Raw genomic sequence first — 16670 nt, forward strand, 5'->3', positions numbered from 1 at the left:
TGGACCACAAAGAGAACAACGCGAGAATGCACAATTGGCTCCAACTCTCGCGCATGCGTAAACACAATACACATTGTTGACAGCCTAGCTTTGACCAACGTAGTTTGTGTGTGTTAGTCTCAAAGCTTGAACGTAATTAACTAGATTTGTTTTTCTTCAAGTGAAATAAGTCTGCCATCTTATATTGCACTATGTTACAGTTCTTGGTGAGTCAAATCTACTTTTGTAATTATTTGACAATTTACGTGAGTTAAAACGATGACTAACATACTGTTACCTGCATGCTCAGCAGTGTTACTTGGTCAGTACAGTACTTAACTTTTAAAATCTCCGAAAATCTAGCATGAATATGAGCCCGAATGCTGCTGGACGCCTTTAAAATTTATGTGGCAATCTTTCAGGCTGGATTCACCTTGGGTAATGTGGTGGGGATGTACCTGGCGCAGACCTACGACGTAAGTTGACACGTATTACCTCCACCAAGGCCAAATGCAGTTTTCATTGTGTTGGCTATTTTGATTAGCGTTGCGCTGGGTTTTGTCTTCAAGGTACCAAACATAGCCAAAAAAATCGAAGCGTTCAAGAAAGACGTGGAGGCCAAGAAGAAGCCACCTGAGTGACCAACGTGGAGGATGTTTCCACCAAGACTATGCACTCTGCAGAACATCTATTTATTTCACAGGGTTGTGCAACAAGGTTACATTTGATATAATTCAAATGCATGTACGGGGAATAATGACAGTGCCTGAAACATTTGTTTCACAGAAATGTTACGTTATATTTGTACTAGATGATTGGATTTAAAATGTACTCATTTTGATTTTGTTATTGCAGTGTGTTACACGTTTGGCACATATATTCTAATTGACATGAATTTGAACATACTCAGCTTCCAATAAAGTGGCTGATCATTACTTTAAATTGTCTTATGATTTAACAAAATGTATATATACATCAATACATGCACAAATACTTGACTGGATTATAATCAGTTCCATTGAAAGGAAATTACTTGATCTTTTTTTCCCGTTTTGCCGTCTTATTTCTCTTGTCCTTGGACCAGCCATACCCCCTTAACTCCAAGCAGTTGGCCGCATTGTGTGCAATGTAGTACACGTTCTGCATGGCTGCCGCACTGAGAATGTCTGCATCTTCTTTGGGTGCTTTGTCCCCATTGGACCTCCTCTTGGCTGCATTTGCAGGGCCATTCTTTTTGGTGGGTTTGGAGCTGTGTGATCTTGATTTTGTGGTCTTGATGGCCTTGGGAAAAGTAGTGTCATCATTTGAGATTAGGGATCCTTTTTTTTTGGGTTAAACCTTACCATAAGAGCGAGATGAGGTCCTCAATCAGCCTGGGTTTGGAGCTGTGTGATCTTGATTTTGTGGTCTTGATGGCCTTGGGAAAAGTAGTGTCACCATTTGAGATTAGGGATCTTTTTTTTTTTTGGTTAAGCCTTACCATAAGAGCGAGATGAGGTCCACAATCAGCCCATCTGTTAAATTATTCATACAAATCAGTTTAGAAATTTTCACAAAAATCTAAATCTTTACAAAAACAATCTTAATTTCTCATAAAAGCGGAGAAATGTTACAAAATACAGCCTACCAGTTCTTAGCGGTTGATAATCCAACAAAGGATTTCAACTGGCTCCTTGTTTATGTCCTGTTGACATGGTAACATAACAGCCTGAAGTGTTCAATGAAAAGGTAGGCCTCTCCCACAACCCATAGAAAAGACTCGGCGCCAAAATGTCACAAAAGAACTGAAAATGTAAATGAAAGCCAACAAGGTACCTAGCTTGTTTATTTCAAATCTTTTAAGACAAATTCTTTGGTAACTCCCCGATTCAAGAAGCCCTTGGAGTCACATTGTGAGCAAGCAAATACAATCAAGATCATGTCACATATGTGAAAAGCATGCAGACAATTGGAGCTCCCTATCAAATACATCAACGTAAGTGCAGAGTCACTTTGGGTACAAGGCATCCAATATGGAGCCAAGAGAGAGATTCCTAAAAACAGCCACAGCATGCATAGCAAAAGTGGAGGTTACCATGGTAACACGGCAGCATGGTGATGTGCCCTTCAAGGATTTGCCATGGAATTATATTTAAATAATGCAGCGCAATGTGAATTTCTCTATCCAGAAAAACCTACTGTTGTCAGGACACAAAGCTTTTGTTTGTAAACAATAGTTTGTGCTTGAGTGCATCTTTTTTTTTTCCATACCCATGAGTGCACAGACGGCTATTGAAACAATGTAGGTGAGCATATGATGCATAAGAGTCAGAAGCACTTTGGCGAAGGCTACTGAGTGGACACGAGGTTGACGATCATGCGGATGATGCGGGAGCCACGGGGGCAGCTGCACAGGTCCATGCTGGGATTGCGGATTTTGTCTTCCAGCAGGCGGTCCAGCTCCCAGCGCAGCTCCTTAACCAGCTCAGCCACCTGTAGTGAGTTGTTTTTATTTTTTATTATTATTACCTTGAGTATATACAACCTAATATTAAATGAGCTGAGCTTTACTGTTGGTGCAAGTAAACCTCCTTGGGTGCTGACCTGGTGAGAATCAGCAGCGAATCGAATCCATCCGTCGTCAAGGGAAATGACAAACTGGCCCTGGTGCACGTCCACGTTGACCTCGCCGCCTCCAAAGAGCACCAAAGCGTAAACGGATACCATGCTGCAGTCACGGATGAAGATCCGACTGGTTTTCACCTTCTCCAGGTACACCAGGTAGGGGCTGGAGTACTTGCGGACCTTTAGCGCAGAGGAGAACACGCTGGGTCGGCGCGTACAATCCTTTTTCAGTTCATCGTCCTACTCACGTTGTAGTTGACAGACGAGGGGTGAACGTGGACGCAGCCATCGGTCTTTGTCAGGAAACGCAGCTCGTTGGCCTTGGGGGGCATCTTCACGGCTCCTTTGACGCTCATCTTGTATACACCCTGAGGGGCTTGGACCTGGAGACCAAACAGAGGTTGTCAAGTGTTACAACCATTTCAAATGGTTTCATTGCAGTTTGTCTGTAAGCTCGTCTTCATACACATTTGAACTTTTTTTTAACCTCATCTAAAAATGATCTGGCCCATGTGTCTATTCTCTTTGCCCACCTGTCCATTAAAGTACAGTGGTACCTCGGAGTTTGAACATAATTGGTTCCTGCAAAGTGTTCAAAGTCCGAATTGTTCAACCTCTGAAACATTTTTTCCCATAGGAAATAATGTGAATGCAATTAATTCGTTCCCAAGCTCCAAAAACAGAAAATTCCTATTTTAATTTATATTTATGTTTTTTACATTTGCACCCTGTACAGTATTTAAACAATAAAAAATACCTTACCTTTTTTGTTGTGGTGTGACGGCATCAGTGGATGATAAATGCTATCTTTCAGTGCTGAGTTTGTGTATTTTGCATTAGGCATATTGTTAGACTACTAAGCGGTCCTTGCGTGCGTTGTTTAACGTCAGGCACGTTGTTGAACAACTACTTATTTACAGAAGTAGTCACGGTAGTTACAACGGCGAGATAATCTCCTTCCTAATTCCACTGTGGTTCGTAGCACTTTATGGGGTTTTTTGCTGCCACTGGTACTGTTGTCTTTCTTTGGGCCTATGGCGAAGAAAATTGTCGTGGAAAAATCCAAATGCACTCACGAGTATGGAGCACTTTCTGGAATATACGCAATCTGACTGGAAATGAGCAGTGCATCGTCTCCGCAACATGAGCAGTCAACATTGCTCGGCTTCACTCGGCTACCCGGTTTTCAAGGTACGTTCGGTTTAGCTTGCTTTGCTTGGGTGTTCAAACTCCGAAAATGAGTTCAAACTCCGAGGCATTTTTTACTCCAATTTTTTGGTTGAAGTTTGTACGAGTTCCGAGACGTTCAAACTCAGAGGTTCCACTGTAACACTAAAAACGTTTTAAACCTTTAATTTATATTTTCATAATTCTGCTGAGGAAACATTGATTGAAAGCTAGATGGATGAAACCTTTGTCACGGCGTGAATAATTTTTACTTGCACTAAATTTATTTCAATCCAACTCTAGACTACCGTGAGATGACACTATGCACTGGTGGTCTTCATTCAAGGCAAAACACTACCGCTTTTGTCCATATGGTGCCGCTATAATCAACGAAAACTGAATGCTGCTAAGGCTTGCTTTGAAGGATTTTTTTTTCTTCATTTTTGTGAATGAGGAACCAAGTACCTGCACCACATTAGGATAGAGGGCAGCACACAGCATGGCAGACATGAGATGGATGTTGTCCGCATTCAGGTTTGCCTAGAGCAGAGCATTTTTTTTTGTTTTAATAAAAAAAAAACTCAGCCTTAAAAAGTGTGGATGTAAACATATTGGTAGATGTGATACCTCGGGGCCAGTAGCCTCAAGAATCCCATCAGAGCCTCTGGAGCCAAGTCGCTCAATCACCCTTGACCTCAGTCCCTCTTTGATGAAACCGATGTCAGACAGCAGCTCGGCAAACTGCCGCTTGAGACAAGCGATTTCCTGCATAACTCGCACCGACAGGAAGTTCTCCCGGCAATATCGGGGGCCGGATTGGTTGGCTGCCTTTTCAGCGCTGCACCAACCCTAAAAGCAAAAGAACAAAAATAGAAAACTACATCTAAAATCCAAGTCAGCACCGGTTCTATGCTGTGGATTTCCACCTTGTATGCCTGGAGCAGGGCCAGATGGTCACTACTGACTACCGCAAAGGCCAGTTTCTTCTCGTTGGCCTCCTCACGCTTGTCCCATGGAGACACCTTGAGGACAGACAGCAAAGCAAGCATTACATGCATGGCACTGACCCTCAAATCAACATTTATGATGTCATCTAGTTGCACATTTATCCGTAGAATAAACCATCCACACACATTTTTCCATGTGCCTTCTAAACACTTCTTACAAAAGGCGATTTGAAGGCGAGACTGGCAGCGATGGTGAGCGCTGGGTCCAGGCAGCGGAAGATGGCGCCAAACAGCATGAGTTTGCCGACGCGCACGTCAACGGGCAGGGAGGCCAGATGGTAGCCCAACGGGGTGAGCTTCTCCTCGGCCGTCAGGGCTCCCAGGTTCTGCAGGCGCTGCTGGGCCGCGTCCAAGCTGTCCGTGGCTGGTGGCTCGATGAGGCGGCAGAAGACGGACTCCAGCGTTTGCTCGGCAAACACGTCCAGGATCTTGATGCTGTTAGAAGCATCAAAAATATAAATATTCAAAATATTTAGGAAAATACATTCAAGCAAAATTACAGATGTGGACATATTTGTTGCTATCCTTCTGTTAATGAAAGAAAAGCCCTCAGTGGTCATAGAAATAACTTAAATGAGTGTCAGTCTTTATCTTGAACCTGCTTGTCTATAATTTTCTTTCTACTCGCTCCTTTGCTTCATCTGGTCCATGTACAGTGTAGTAACCATCATGTCACCAAACAGCACAATGACGATAATACATTGGATACAATTGGATGAAAATTTACCAATGAAAATTAAATGGTGCTTTTGGAATGTGGTGCAAGATGATTCTTTTAAAAAACAAACTCATGAAGCAGGCCTAGACAAAAAATGATGGCATTGAAAATAATTTGAGATGAGAGACACGTTCAACCGAGATGCGCCCTCAACAATCAGCATCACATTACATTCAAAAATGTAATTAGTCAATCAGCCTATTTAAAGGGTGACAAGTTGTCACTGTGGTGTTTGGTGTCATGGTGTGTACCACACTAAACATGGACCAGAGGAAGTGAAGGAGAGTTGTCTCACGAGTTTAGAAAGACAATTATAGACAAGCGTGTTAAATATAAAGGCTCTGTGGGTATCTGACAATAAAACTGGAAATTTGAAAAGATTTCTTTACTTAACTATTCTCAAAAATCTCTAGTGGGTTTTGTCAAGTATTGTCATGTTTGTATTTCTGTGTTTGACTGTTTGTCCCATTCAATTAATGATTAAAAGTTAACCATGGCTATAAAGTACCTTCATTGCACCTAATTTGTATTTTCGGCTGTTTCTTGAGATTTTATGGTGGGCCTGGAGCGCGTGACTGCGCTTCTCCCTTTAAACCCAGGAGAGCGGATATGTCATTTTACCAATTCTTGGTCTCTTAGCCGATTAAATGAATCAGAATATGCATGAGAGGGTGGCGTGGGCCTCGTTGCATGTCCTGGAATTTTATTCGAGCGTTTATGGTTGATGCAGATACGCGGGAGTAATGAAATAAATGACGCGATTGACGACACCGCGGGAGGAATTCGAATCAGTGTAAGGAGTCGACAGTGACATATTGTTAAGAAATATGTTTGTAGACAGTGAGGATGTTGAAAATTTTGACGGCTTTGTAACGGAATGGACGACGAATAATTACCACTCGATATAATTACCACTCGATCCCGAGGTTATTACGACTGCGTTCCAGTTTTGAAGGTAAATATATTTGGAGTTATATACATGCAGATAGATGCAACATTTGTTTGTTGATTTAAAAATATATATATATATTGAAGGTTTATAATAATAAACTTAGGTTTGTGTGAACACCACAGGTGTAAGCTCTGAAATGTTTTGGGGAATTATGTTTCTATCTAGTTCAGGAGATGAGATATCAATTATCTTTAATATTGTTAAATTGCCAGGAAAACTTCAGGTTTTCGGGGGGTGACCTTAGATTTTAGAGGCATGTTTTGCCAGGAGCTTTAGGCCCTCATGGGTTAAAAGTGTGATGCTTGTCCCATAGTATGAAAATGCACTTTAGTGGGGTTATCTATCAATAATGTGCATCCCCGGCCTGTCTACAATCCAACCAGGTATGAAAAAAGTCCATCCGCGACTTCTTTAGCTTTCTCCTCCTTTCTAAAATGTGTGCTTCAAACGGGCAGATTAAACTTCTGTGACTTAGTGACGTCAAAAAGACACGGAAGTGCACTCGACCCAGCCCCCTCGGGTTAGTGGCACCACCTTTGGTAAAGGTTTGTCACGTCCACTGAAATTCGAGAAGCTGGCTGCTCCTGCTCGCATATACTCCGTGGAGAGGGGAAACAACGATCAGGAAAAAGTGGTTGCTTCCTTCGTCTCAAGTCTTTGAGAAGACAGTGGATTAATTTTATTTTTGAAGGACGTGAACCGACATAATTTCTCAAAGGACTGTTTTGTTAGTGAAAGCCTGTTCAGAGCTGGATTTGCAATACGTTTAAACATAATGGATCGGTCCCAACAGTGTGACACGACCGCAAACGGGAAAGATGTAATTTTAACATTTTTTATTTAGTCTTCCTTCCTATCCTTTCTAATAAGAGATGTGCACCTTCTACCATATTACTGGTGTATTTTTAGTGCCTAAAGTGGGAGCTACATTTGTCGTGTGGAGGTTGTTTGGTTACAAGAGGTCAGAGATGATAAAGCAGACGTTGGTTGGATAATATGAAGCGGTTGTGTATTGTTTTGTCAAGATACAATCCGTGGTGGTTAATTTGCCGTGACTGGCATCTTTTGTTCCCATGGCCAGTCGTTTCCATTCACATTAGCACATGGCTACCATGACCAAAATCACTGCCCCTTCAAAAGCGAAGGGTGTGGCCTAGGCGTGGCCTGGTGCAGCTATTTACATAAAAATTGCACACACCTAAAACAGGCTGTTTTGAACAAAGTGTTTTTTGGCTCATTTAGGGACAGCAAAAATATTAGATCCAAAGTCAATTTTGACGAATGCATATCACAGACATGTCTTTTACACATTTGAGAACTATTTTAGTATGTTGAAAAGTTAAATAATATGAGACCTTTAAGGATGCTTGGAAATCTATTGGCAGACAAGGAATAGGTATATTTTGCCTTGGTTTGACATTTCATTTTGGTCAGGCAGTGTACTTCTGGCACACATCAGAGTGAAACAGATCGATATACCGGAGACAAAGCTGCTCCAGAGGAACTCTCTGGATCTCAGGAAGCTGTTGCTCAGCCAGCTGGTGTTGGAAGCAGTGGCTGGTGAAGAGGTGGAAGCACACCCCAGAGGCCACGCGGCCTGCCCTGCCCTTTCTCTGAAGCGCATTGGCCCGTGACACCCACGAATCTTCCAGGCTCTCCATGCTTTTGGACGCGTCATACCTGAAAAGGGCACCGGCACCATTACAACATCACTGGCCTCAGGCGTTTAACTTTGAAAGGGAAAAAGTCACCTTTTTTCCTTCATCTTGCCGCAGTCGATGACGTACACCACGTCGTCGATGGTGACCGAGGTCTCTGCGATGTTGGTGGAGATGATGATCTTTGTTACACCTTCTGGCGGGCGATTGAAGACGGCCTGCTGCTCTTCATTGGACAGAGTTGAGTGGAGCGGGTACACCACACATCTGATGGTGGTCACACACAAGGTTCTCATTAATGATCACAAGTCTTTTAGACTTGCTACTTCTGCAAGTGGAGGACATTTGAAGTCAAAATTTCACCCACATCTTTCAAACAAATTAAATGCAACCATCCCCGTTAGTCTCGCAGTGAAAAGTCGCACTGTCAAGACAATGTTTTCTTTCAAATTGTTTAAGCCTTAAAACTCATCAAAACACATTCAATCTTTTTATACTTTGTATGTTTAACAGAAAAATCTACAGTATAGCGGAACGGCAAAAGGCGAACCATGACATAGTGTGTGATTATTTTGTTAGCTGTAGACTATAACCATCAACACTATAAAATACAAATAAATAATCCTGTTCTGTGTGAAAATATGACATTGCCCTTTTGTGACTCTCACCTGTCTGTGCGCCTGTTGTTGAACTTCCTGTTTGACTGCAGTTGCTCAAACAGCATCTTGATCTCAGCAAGGCCAGGAAGAAACACAAGCACTGCACCTGAACCATCAAACGGAAATATACATTTCCTGTATTTAGTGTTTATACCATAATTATTCCACAAACTATCCCAAAATAGTTTGATTTCATTTTTAACTTATCTTGCAACATTACCGTTAATATATACAGATAAATGCACTTGTCAGTGCGCATGTACAGTATATGCAACAAAGACTGTTGTAAATGTTTACAACTTGTCAAACAAAGGGATTCTTGCCTGGGGGGTAACTGTGATTTCCATCCACAATCCACTCCAGCAGACTTTCTATGAGGTCCATGTTGATCTTGTCCAGATCCATCGCAGCAATGGTTTTCAGCACAGATGCTTTGCAATCTGCACGGGCAGCAAAACAATTAGTTGGGCCGTGTCGTCGTTTCAATATCAATGACACTTGTTCCTCAGTGCACCTTTGAATCGAACCGTGAGCTCCTGCAGGCTGAGCTGCTGATCGGGCACAGAGTTCTTGACAAAGTCTTTCTTAGTGAAAGACATGAAGTTCCACATGTCGTCCCCCAAGGTGTCGACAAAGTCCTTTGGCTCTCCTCTTCCTCCATGCCTTCTGACAGAGGAGGAGTTTTCTCTCCGCGAACGCATGTAAGGGCTCCCGTCCTCTATTACGTAGCTGAAAACACCAACCGAGATTTTTGCAAGATTTCAACTTTCAAATATTTGAAATTCTTTTATGAGGCACTAACCGGGTTAAAGAGATGGCATCCTCAAGGAAAAACTGAGTCACAGGGAAAGTGCGACCTGTACAAATTTATAGACATTTCAGAGGAAACCATACAAAGACAGTATTTTTGTTTTGTTTGTTTGTTTTACCGGGTATGTGTACAGTTGTACAGTTGTAGAAATATTCAGAGAAAAGGTTGGCATTCAGTGTGGCGCTCATGAGGATAATCTTCAAGTCATGTCTCTGAAGAATCAGGTCTTTCAGGACCAAAAGGAGGAAGTCGCTGGTAAGAGCAGAACCTTTTTTCAGTAACAAATATTATATGCTATAAAAAGTTTTTTTTTTTCTAGAAGCGAAGAGCATTAAAAAGCACCAAAAAACACAATCTCTCTCTTTCTTTCTTTCCTTCTTTACTTCCTTCCTTCCTTCTTTCTTTCTTTCTTTCTTTCATTTCATTTACACACACATATCACCCTGCCTTAAGTGAGCGTCTGTTTTCAGGGCAATCCCAAGAGGGAACTGACCTCTCCTCCGTGCGCTCGTGCACCTCATCCACAATGACGTGGGTGACACCTTCAAGGTCCACGTCGCCCTCCAGTCTTCTCAGCAACACTCCTGTGGTGCAGTAAAGCAGCCTGGTGGCAGATGACTAAAAGCAGTGGGGGGGGGAGGGGTGGGGTTTGGGAGGTGGAGTTGGGTGGACACAAGGAAGGGTTTAAATAATCGTGAAATAATACAAGATGGACATTTTTTTCCCTTTCTGGCTGGAGGGTATGCTGCAAATAAGTCCGTGTCTACGCACCCTGACACTCTCCAGGCGGATCTGGTAGCCCACGGAGTTGCCAAGACTCTCTGCGCGCTCCTGTGCCACTCGCTGAGCCACTGAAATGGCGGAGATGCGGCGCGGCTGTGTGCAGATGATGTTGGCCACCTTGTTTGCCGAACCACTCAGAGAAGCATCCAGAATGAACTGGGGTATCTGAGTTGTCTTACCGCACCTTAAGGGAAGATATAAATACTTTAATTATGGCTCTACTGACGAGTCTAATTTAGAGGTGGGCGACATGTGGGCTTGAAAAGCGGCATGTGGCCACCAGGCTAAATTTTATCCACTTCTGCTTTAAGTGGATAAATTGAGTTCCTCACCCCGTCATACCGCTGACAACCAACACTTGACATCCGTCCAACAGATCCAAAATGTTTTCTCTTTCGTTCCAAGCTGGCAGCTTTGTCCTCTGCTCCAGCATTGACCTGAAGCGTCTGGAGGACTATAGAGTAATAGAAAGAGTCTTTAACGTACAAACACAGTTGAATGTTTTTTGTGGTCCTCATCTCGATACCTGTTTCCTGTCAAAGTCTCTGCACAGTTTGCCGTTCTCCTGCAGTAAATTGGAATTACTCGTCAACCTCTTCTTCAGGTTGACAGAGCTGATGTTCTCGACGGGGACGGCGGAGACCTCTTCGTCGTCTTCCGGCCCCTCTGCCTCTCCAGTCCCTTTACACGAAAATACCAAAGACATGGTGGAATTTGGGTATTAATTTACTGTGGTGATGTCCATACCGAGGTTATTATAATTAACAAAAACTAAAAAAATAACTAAAAGTAATTGACATTTTTGTTCACAAAATAAAATAAATACATAAAAGTTAAAAAAATATAACTATATATATTTTACATTTATAAAACTAATACAAACTTATAATTATAGCAAAAATGTCCTTTGTTTTCGTCTAATATCATACATAAGTTTTTTTAGGGTTCGCTTTAAAGTTGTATTTATTTCAGTATTGCTGTACATCCGTACAGCAGAAGAAATGTAAAAGTCATTTGAAAATTGCAGGTTACTTTCTAACACAATATTTTGTGGCCTTTTTTTTTTTAATCTTGCACTCAACAAACAGTCTATATATTTAAAAAATTAAAACCAATAAAACCTAAAAGTACAAAACTGTATTATTTTTGTCCACCTCGCGTTCTCCAGTTCTGTATGACAGTGAATGACAGCATAGAGTTGGCTGGCTGCTAAACGATGGATTAGCTGATGATGGTTAGCATGTTCAGTGGTGGATGGATTAACAATTATTTTAAATAGTGGTGGTAGGCTATAATTAAATTAACTCACGGTAACACTATTCTACAGATTCATTAATCACTATGGTCATTTCCTCCCAAATCTCTCAGTCTCAATTTGAAATCATTTATATTTTTTTCTTAAGTAAAAAGTCATCAAATCAATGTGAAGTCTAATTGAGTTAATCCAGATAGACTAGTGTCCTCACGTTCTACTGGAGGTGTGATCCTTCTGCTGGGACAGACGCTTTCCTCCAAAGCCTTGCTGGTCCCAATCTTGCGCTTTGCTGGAGCAGCCGAGGCCGGGGGAACCACAACGGGCGGCGGCTTGCTGTATTTGTGATGCGTGACATCCAGCAGCTCTTTCATGGTGGTCTCGTCCTCGCACATGTTGACCAGAGTGTAAATCACGGGTTCTTTGTTGCGGGCGGCCTTCAGTGCCTCCCCGAACAGCCTTTCGGTCACGCTGAGCCTCCCGGCGGCGCCGACCGACTCGTCGTTGGTGCTGAAGGCCACAACCGGCGCTTGAGAAGGGTAGCGGTTTCCTTTGGGGAAACGGATTTCCAGTTCATACTCCAGAGGAGAATAGCTGCTGATCCCAGCCTGAGCTGGCCCCTGTTGGTCTGATAAACCTTTATCAGGAGCTTGGTGCTTGAACTTGCATTTGCTGCCATACCTGCAGCCGCTTCCTTTTAAGAAGAACTGGCAGAGTCTTTTTGAAGACTTGCCAGCGTTGTGATTTGCGCTGTACTTTTTCCCGATGTTGTCGGTGAGGAATAGCGCATCCAAGGTTATTACCCACACAGAATTGGTGATGCGCTCCTGGAAGCGGTCGCCGTAAATGGCAGCCAGCGCCAGGGCTTCCTCCTGCCTCTGGGTCAGGCATTCGTCCATGGGCACGAGGGAGAGGTCCGCGCTGGAAACATCTTCCTGTCCGAAGCGCTCGCTGTAAACCTGGTGAAGAAGCTGCTCCAGTGTTGCGCCAAATTCTCCTCCACTGGACTCCAATGCCTGCTTGCTGCGCTCCCGGTCAAAGCCATACCTAGACCAAACAAAATGGTTAAAGGGTAAACATACAGTTTACCCTGGGGGATATGTTCCAGAACCACCTGCTACAGCGCAAAGTTAGTATAGTTAATGAAAACTAACCAAATGGCTAAAACTAGAATTTAAAAAAACATTTTCGTCAATGAAATAAAATGCAGTATAATTAGTGACTTTAAAAAAAATAATAATCTTGCACTCAACACGCATTCCATATATTAAAAAAAGTATAATTAAGTACCGGTAATATACTGTCTAATACAAATAAAATCTAAACAGATTTGCTCTAAAACTAATTAAAAATAACTGAAAAAAAAAAGTCAAAATTAAATTAAAAAGCACGATGATAAAAAGTCCCACACAAAATAAAACAAAAACAAATGATAATTTAAAATCCCACTATAAAGTGCTGGACAATTAATCAGACTCAAATAGACATCGCAAAGGAGTAGTAGGCAATGTTCAACTCGCTAAGGCTACAATAAAAAATGAAAATAAAATAAAAAATAAATAAATAAAAACTCTTCTTTATGCCAGTCGGACGTTTTTATATGTATGCACCACACCGGTATAGTTTATCTAATGGTGCAATTATTAATCAATTAATTGTAATAGATTTTCAAATGAGCTGACAATTATTTTCACATTCCAATAATCATTTGGAGAGCTTGTTTTTTATAAACAGTAAATATTCTCAGATTTCGTTGTTTTCTATGAAACCAGACCTTTGTGTTTTTTCACAGAAAGACATTAGCAAACATTTGCTTTTACTTTGGAAAGCAATGTTCAACATATTTGCCTATTTTCTGACAGATTTTAAGGTCCAAACCAGTAACTGAATCATAATCAACATTTGTCAATTTTCTAATCAGTCTCACCTGCAGAGTTTGCCGATAGCGAACAAGGAGATGGCAGGTTCAACTGGGGGACGTTCGTTGTCAGACTCATATTCTCTCGGGCTCTCTGCTCTCTCCGCGGGCTCGTCGGTGGTGGTCCAAAACTGGTCTTCCTCACGGTGATCCAGCTCATCGTGTTCCTCTTCTTCCTCGTTTAGGTCATCGAAACCGGTGTCACTAAGGACATAAAGATCAATGGATTTCAAGTGTTTTAGAGCTTCTGGTTTTGTTAACCACTTGTCTTACTCGTCATGCTCGTCTAAGTCGCGCGTCCGCAGGTCCCACAGCAGCTCCTTGAGGAGTTCTTGGTTCTTGTCTGTCATTAAAATCTTCTGCAAAGGCATGCTGCTCACAACGGGCCTGCCGCTGTCACTCGCCCTGGTGTAGGTCGGCTTCTTCGCCAGGGATTTCGGGAGAACAAAGTCACTTCGGTTGTATCTGTCTTGAGAGCTACCTCCACGTCCGGGATTGCCACGCCTCCCACTGCTGACATGGCTGCCGACTCTTTGTGCTTTGGAGAGTCTCGAGGGGAAATCCAGATTTAGCACAGAATAAATCAATTTTCACACTGAATGTTTGTACCTGCTGGATGGGCGGGGTTGAAAATCAAGGGTGAAATCATCATCGTCATCATCCCAGTGTAATTTTCCTCCTTTTTTACATCCTCCTGCTCCTCCCCCACCTCCACCTCCTCTTGGCTTGTTAAATTTTCCTCCTCCTCTGTTGGGCTTCCCACCTCTTCTCCTTGCACTCATTTTTCTGTCGACAAAACCAGCAACAAGTTCAACTCGCAGCACAAAATATTAAGAATACCTTTACAACCTTTCACCCTGAAATAGAATGACTTTTCTTAGTAACCTTAACAAAAATTGTGTACAATGAAACTATGCAATGTCAAATTTGAGATTTGAATTTGAGATTTATCAGTGTGTGTGTTGTTACATCAGCCAAACTAGGGTCAATTAGTGGAGCCCAGGTTTCAACGCCTTTAGCTGTAATGCTGCTCACCAAATGGAACAAGTTGCCATCAGAAGTCAGCCCCAAGTATAAATGCTTTTAAATGAAGGTTAAAAATGCCACCTTTTCTCCACAATACTTTTAATTACAGTCTTTAAAGGATTTTTAGAATCAATTGCACTATATTGTCTTTTAGTTGATTTCTTTCCTTTGCTTAAATGTCTTTCAAGCTTCAGTTTGAAAATGTGTTAAAGTTTTGTTGATGCATGTTCTCTTAGTAATTTTAATAAGGTACATTTGCTCTCTGCTTTGCGATTATCTTCAGTTGTTATGTTTTCAAATGCTTGTAGGTGTTGTGCTTTGGTTGTGTGAAGCATAACGAGTTGCTTTGTGTATGAAATGTTGTAGAAAGTTACACTGCCTTGCCAAAATCAAGGTCAACAGTGGTAATATCGAGTGGGAAACTGGGAATCCTGAAAATGTACATCCCTTGAATATGTGCTTTCTTTAAATTGGACAGTGAATAATTAGTTTCATTTCTAGTTACAAACAAAACATTATTTACACTTAAAATTGGATAAATCACCTCAAAAGAAATGGTCCTTGTTTGTAGACATTTTTCATTTGTTTCAAGCCTATTTTCCAAGTGAATATTTTCTTTTCATTTTAGGCGGAAATTCGTTTTCACAAGTAAGACCTGTAAGACTATTTTGACTAGAAATTAGATATTTTAATTTGATATGGACAATTATTATGAGGATATTTTGAGCCTCTTTGTTGCAGTCCACGTCTACATATCGCTGTTTCATGAAAAATGTATGTGATAAAGCCACATATTTGATTGCATTGTTATTGTCATCTGATGATCACGCCACACTTAAGATTATTGTGAAATTGACGTAGCGAATATTTGAAAGACTACAAAGTAACGTATTTAGTAACAACTCTTATGAAGTCAATACCAAAAAATATTTATCTTTGTTAATTTGACCAAAACATTTATGGATAATAAAACTGCTATTGTTTGTCGTAACACAAATTAATTTATTGCTTGTGTTCGTTAAAACAGAATAAAACTATGCATTGTTATCACAGTAAAGTCAAATATTTTCAGTTTCGTAGCCCACTTACCTTCAATCGAAATTCCCTAATCAGATGGTAGATATTCAGTAACGTGAGTAGCGACAAAGGTAAATTGTGTACATGCAGTAGCAGCATCTAGTGCGGAGTGGCACATAGCTGTGGGCCGCCGTGTTGTGCCACTTGGGTTCGGTGCGACAGTGCGAGCGATGAGATGGTGGCCGCTGACACACTGCCTTCCCCAAGGCGAAAATTATGCAACTGAGCGTGCGACGCAACTACCCAACCAGGGCGATGTGTCCACTTTGGTACACGCCTGGCTGACTATCAATGTGATGTGTTGTGGAGTTCTCGGGTTGTGGAGTTCTCGGGGACACTCAAAAGCAAACAAACAAAACAACTTATGACGCGTCTCATAACGCAGCTGTGTATTATTTATTTAAGACGATAGCGCTCCTACTAACGTTAGCTAAAATGCTAACCGGCCGGCTCCTAAAGAAATTAGAGCCTTTCTCCCTACTTTGTTATTGGGAAAAGTAGAGGAGATTTGGGTTTGGTCTCCGTCTTGAAACCTTAAGCGTCGTGTCAAAACTAAATTTAAATGTTATGACCAAAAAAAAAAACTTCCAACGGAAAAACGAAATACCACCGTGTGCGGTATCAACCAGGTGTTTGCGGACCGTTGATTGGTCGAAATTCAGAGTTCAAAGTTTTCACTTCCGGTGACGCTTACGAATCGATAAAAATAAATGAAATGTCAAAAATACACGAGGAAGTAACGATATTGATATCCCATATCTATAAAATAACGTTAAAGTATGATTATAGTAACCTTTAAGAAGATTAGTCATTATGTTGGCGTAACTAAGGCAACTGTTAATGGCATCACGCACACGAGACAAAACAGTGACCATATTACTTGTCGGGACCATTAGTGATTGATTTTCTGTCCTGTGCATCACATTCACTGGAGAACGTCATAAGGAAAGAAGAAATCAAGCCTTCTTCTTCAAAATGCTTATGTTGTATGTCCCCCTTGATTAGCCAGTACACCCCACACACTGCACATCTAAAAAAATCAGGCACATACGCAAATCT

At 41.6% G+C, this 16670-nt stretch overlaps 3 protein-coding genes across 3 annotated transcripts; 1 reads left to right on the top strand and 2 right to left on the bottom strand.

Moving 5' to 3' along the window:
• The first annotated feature begins 34 nt into the window (after positions 1–34).
• On the top strand, positions 35–921 carry stmp1 (short transmembrane mitochondrial protein 1). Its single transcript, XM_077543670.1, has 3 exons — positions 35–206; positions 402–455; positions 549–921. Exons 1-3 carry the CDS (start codon positions 192–194, stop codon positions 618–620), a joined length of 141 nt encoding a protein of 46 aa, XP_077399796.1. The 5' UTR covers positions 35–191; the 3' UTR covers positions 621–921.
• Positions 922–982: 61 nt separating this feature from the next.
• Positions 983–1624, bottom strand: smkr1 (small lysine rich protein 1). The gene is made up of 4 exons (XM_077543669.1): positions 1607–1624; positions 1460–1493; positions 1323–1396; positions 983–1260 (listed from the first exon to the last, which is right to left on the bottom strand). The coding sequence occupies exons 3-4, from the start codon at positions 1323–1325 to the stop codon at positions 1009–1011; spliced, it is 255 nt and encodes an 84-aa protein (XP_077399795.1). The 5' UTR covers positions 1326–1396; positions 1460–1493; positions 1607–1624; the 3' UTR covers positions 983–1008.
• Positions 1625–1776: 152 nt separating this feature from the next.
• Positions 1777–16261, bottom strand: dhx57 (DEAH (Asp-Glu-Ala-Asp/His) box polypeptide 57). Its single transcript, XM_077543665.1, has 23 exons — positions 15624–16261; positions 14118–14294; positions 13782–14057; positions 13518–13712; positions 11805–12637; positions 10865–11019; positions 10671–10792; positions 10327–10522; positions 10049–10173; positions 9674–9807; positions 9547–9601; positions 9259–9473; positions 9068–9184; positions 8754–8850; positions 8179–8352; positions 7907–8107; positions 4916–5192; positions 4677–4772; positions 4378–4599; positions 4216–4290; positions 2832–2966; positions 2563–2763; positions 1777–2451 (listed from the first exon to the last, which is right to left on the bottom strand). The coding sequence occupies exons 2-23, from the start codon at positions 14288–14290 to the stop codon at positions 2308–2310; spliced, it is 4218 nt and encodes a 1405-aa protein (XP_077399791.1). The 5' UTR covers positions 14291–14294; positions 15624–16261; the 3' UTR covers positions 1777–2307.
• Between the last annotated feature and the right edge of the window lie 409 nt (positions 16262–16670).

Source organism: Vanacampus margaritifer, chromosome 15 (genome assembly GCF_051991255.1).
Source record: "Vanacampus margaritifer isolate UIUO_Vmar chromosome 15, RoL_Vmar_1.0, whole genome shotgun sequence".
NCBI lineage: Eukaryota > Metazoa > Chordata > Actinopteri > Syngnathiformes > Syngnathidae > Vanacampus > Vanacampus margaritifer.

What these genes read in the sequence shown, in the direction of transcription:
- stmp1 (XM_077543670.1), top strand. An exon ending in ACCTGGCGCAGACCTACGAC is followed by an intron (nt 456 to 548) that starts GTAAGTTGACAC and finishes TTTGTCTTCAAG; the next exon opens with GTACCAAACATAGCCAAAAA.
- dhx57 (XM_077543665.1), bottom strand. Translation starts at nt 14,290, where the DNA reads ATGAGTGCAAGGAGAAGAGGTGGGAAGCCCAACAGAGGAGGAGGAAAA. An exon ending in GATGCCATCTCTTTAACCCG is followed by an intron (nt 9,474 to 9,546) that starts GTTAGTGCCTCA and finishes TGGTGTTTTCAG; the next exon opens with CTACGTAATAGAGGACGGGA. An exon ending in CCTCGTCTGTCAACTACAAC is followed by an intron (nt 2,764 to 2,831) that starts GTGAGTAGGACG and finishes TCTGCGCTAAAG; the next exon opens with GTCCGCAAGTACTCCAGCCC.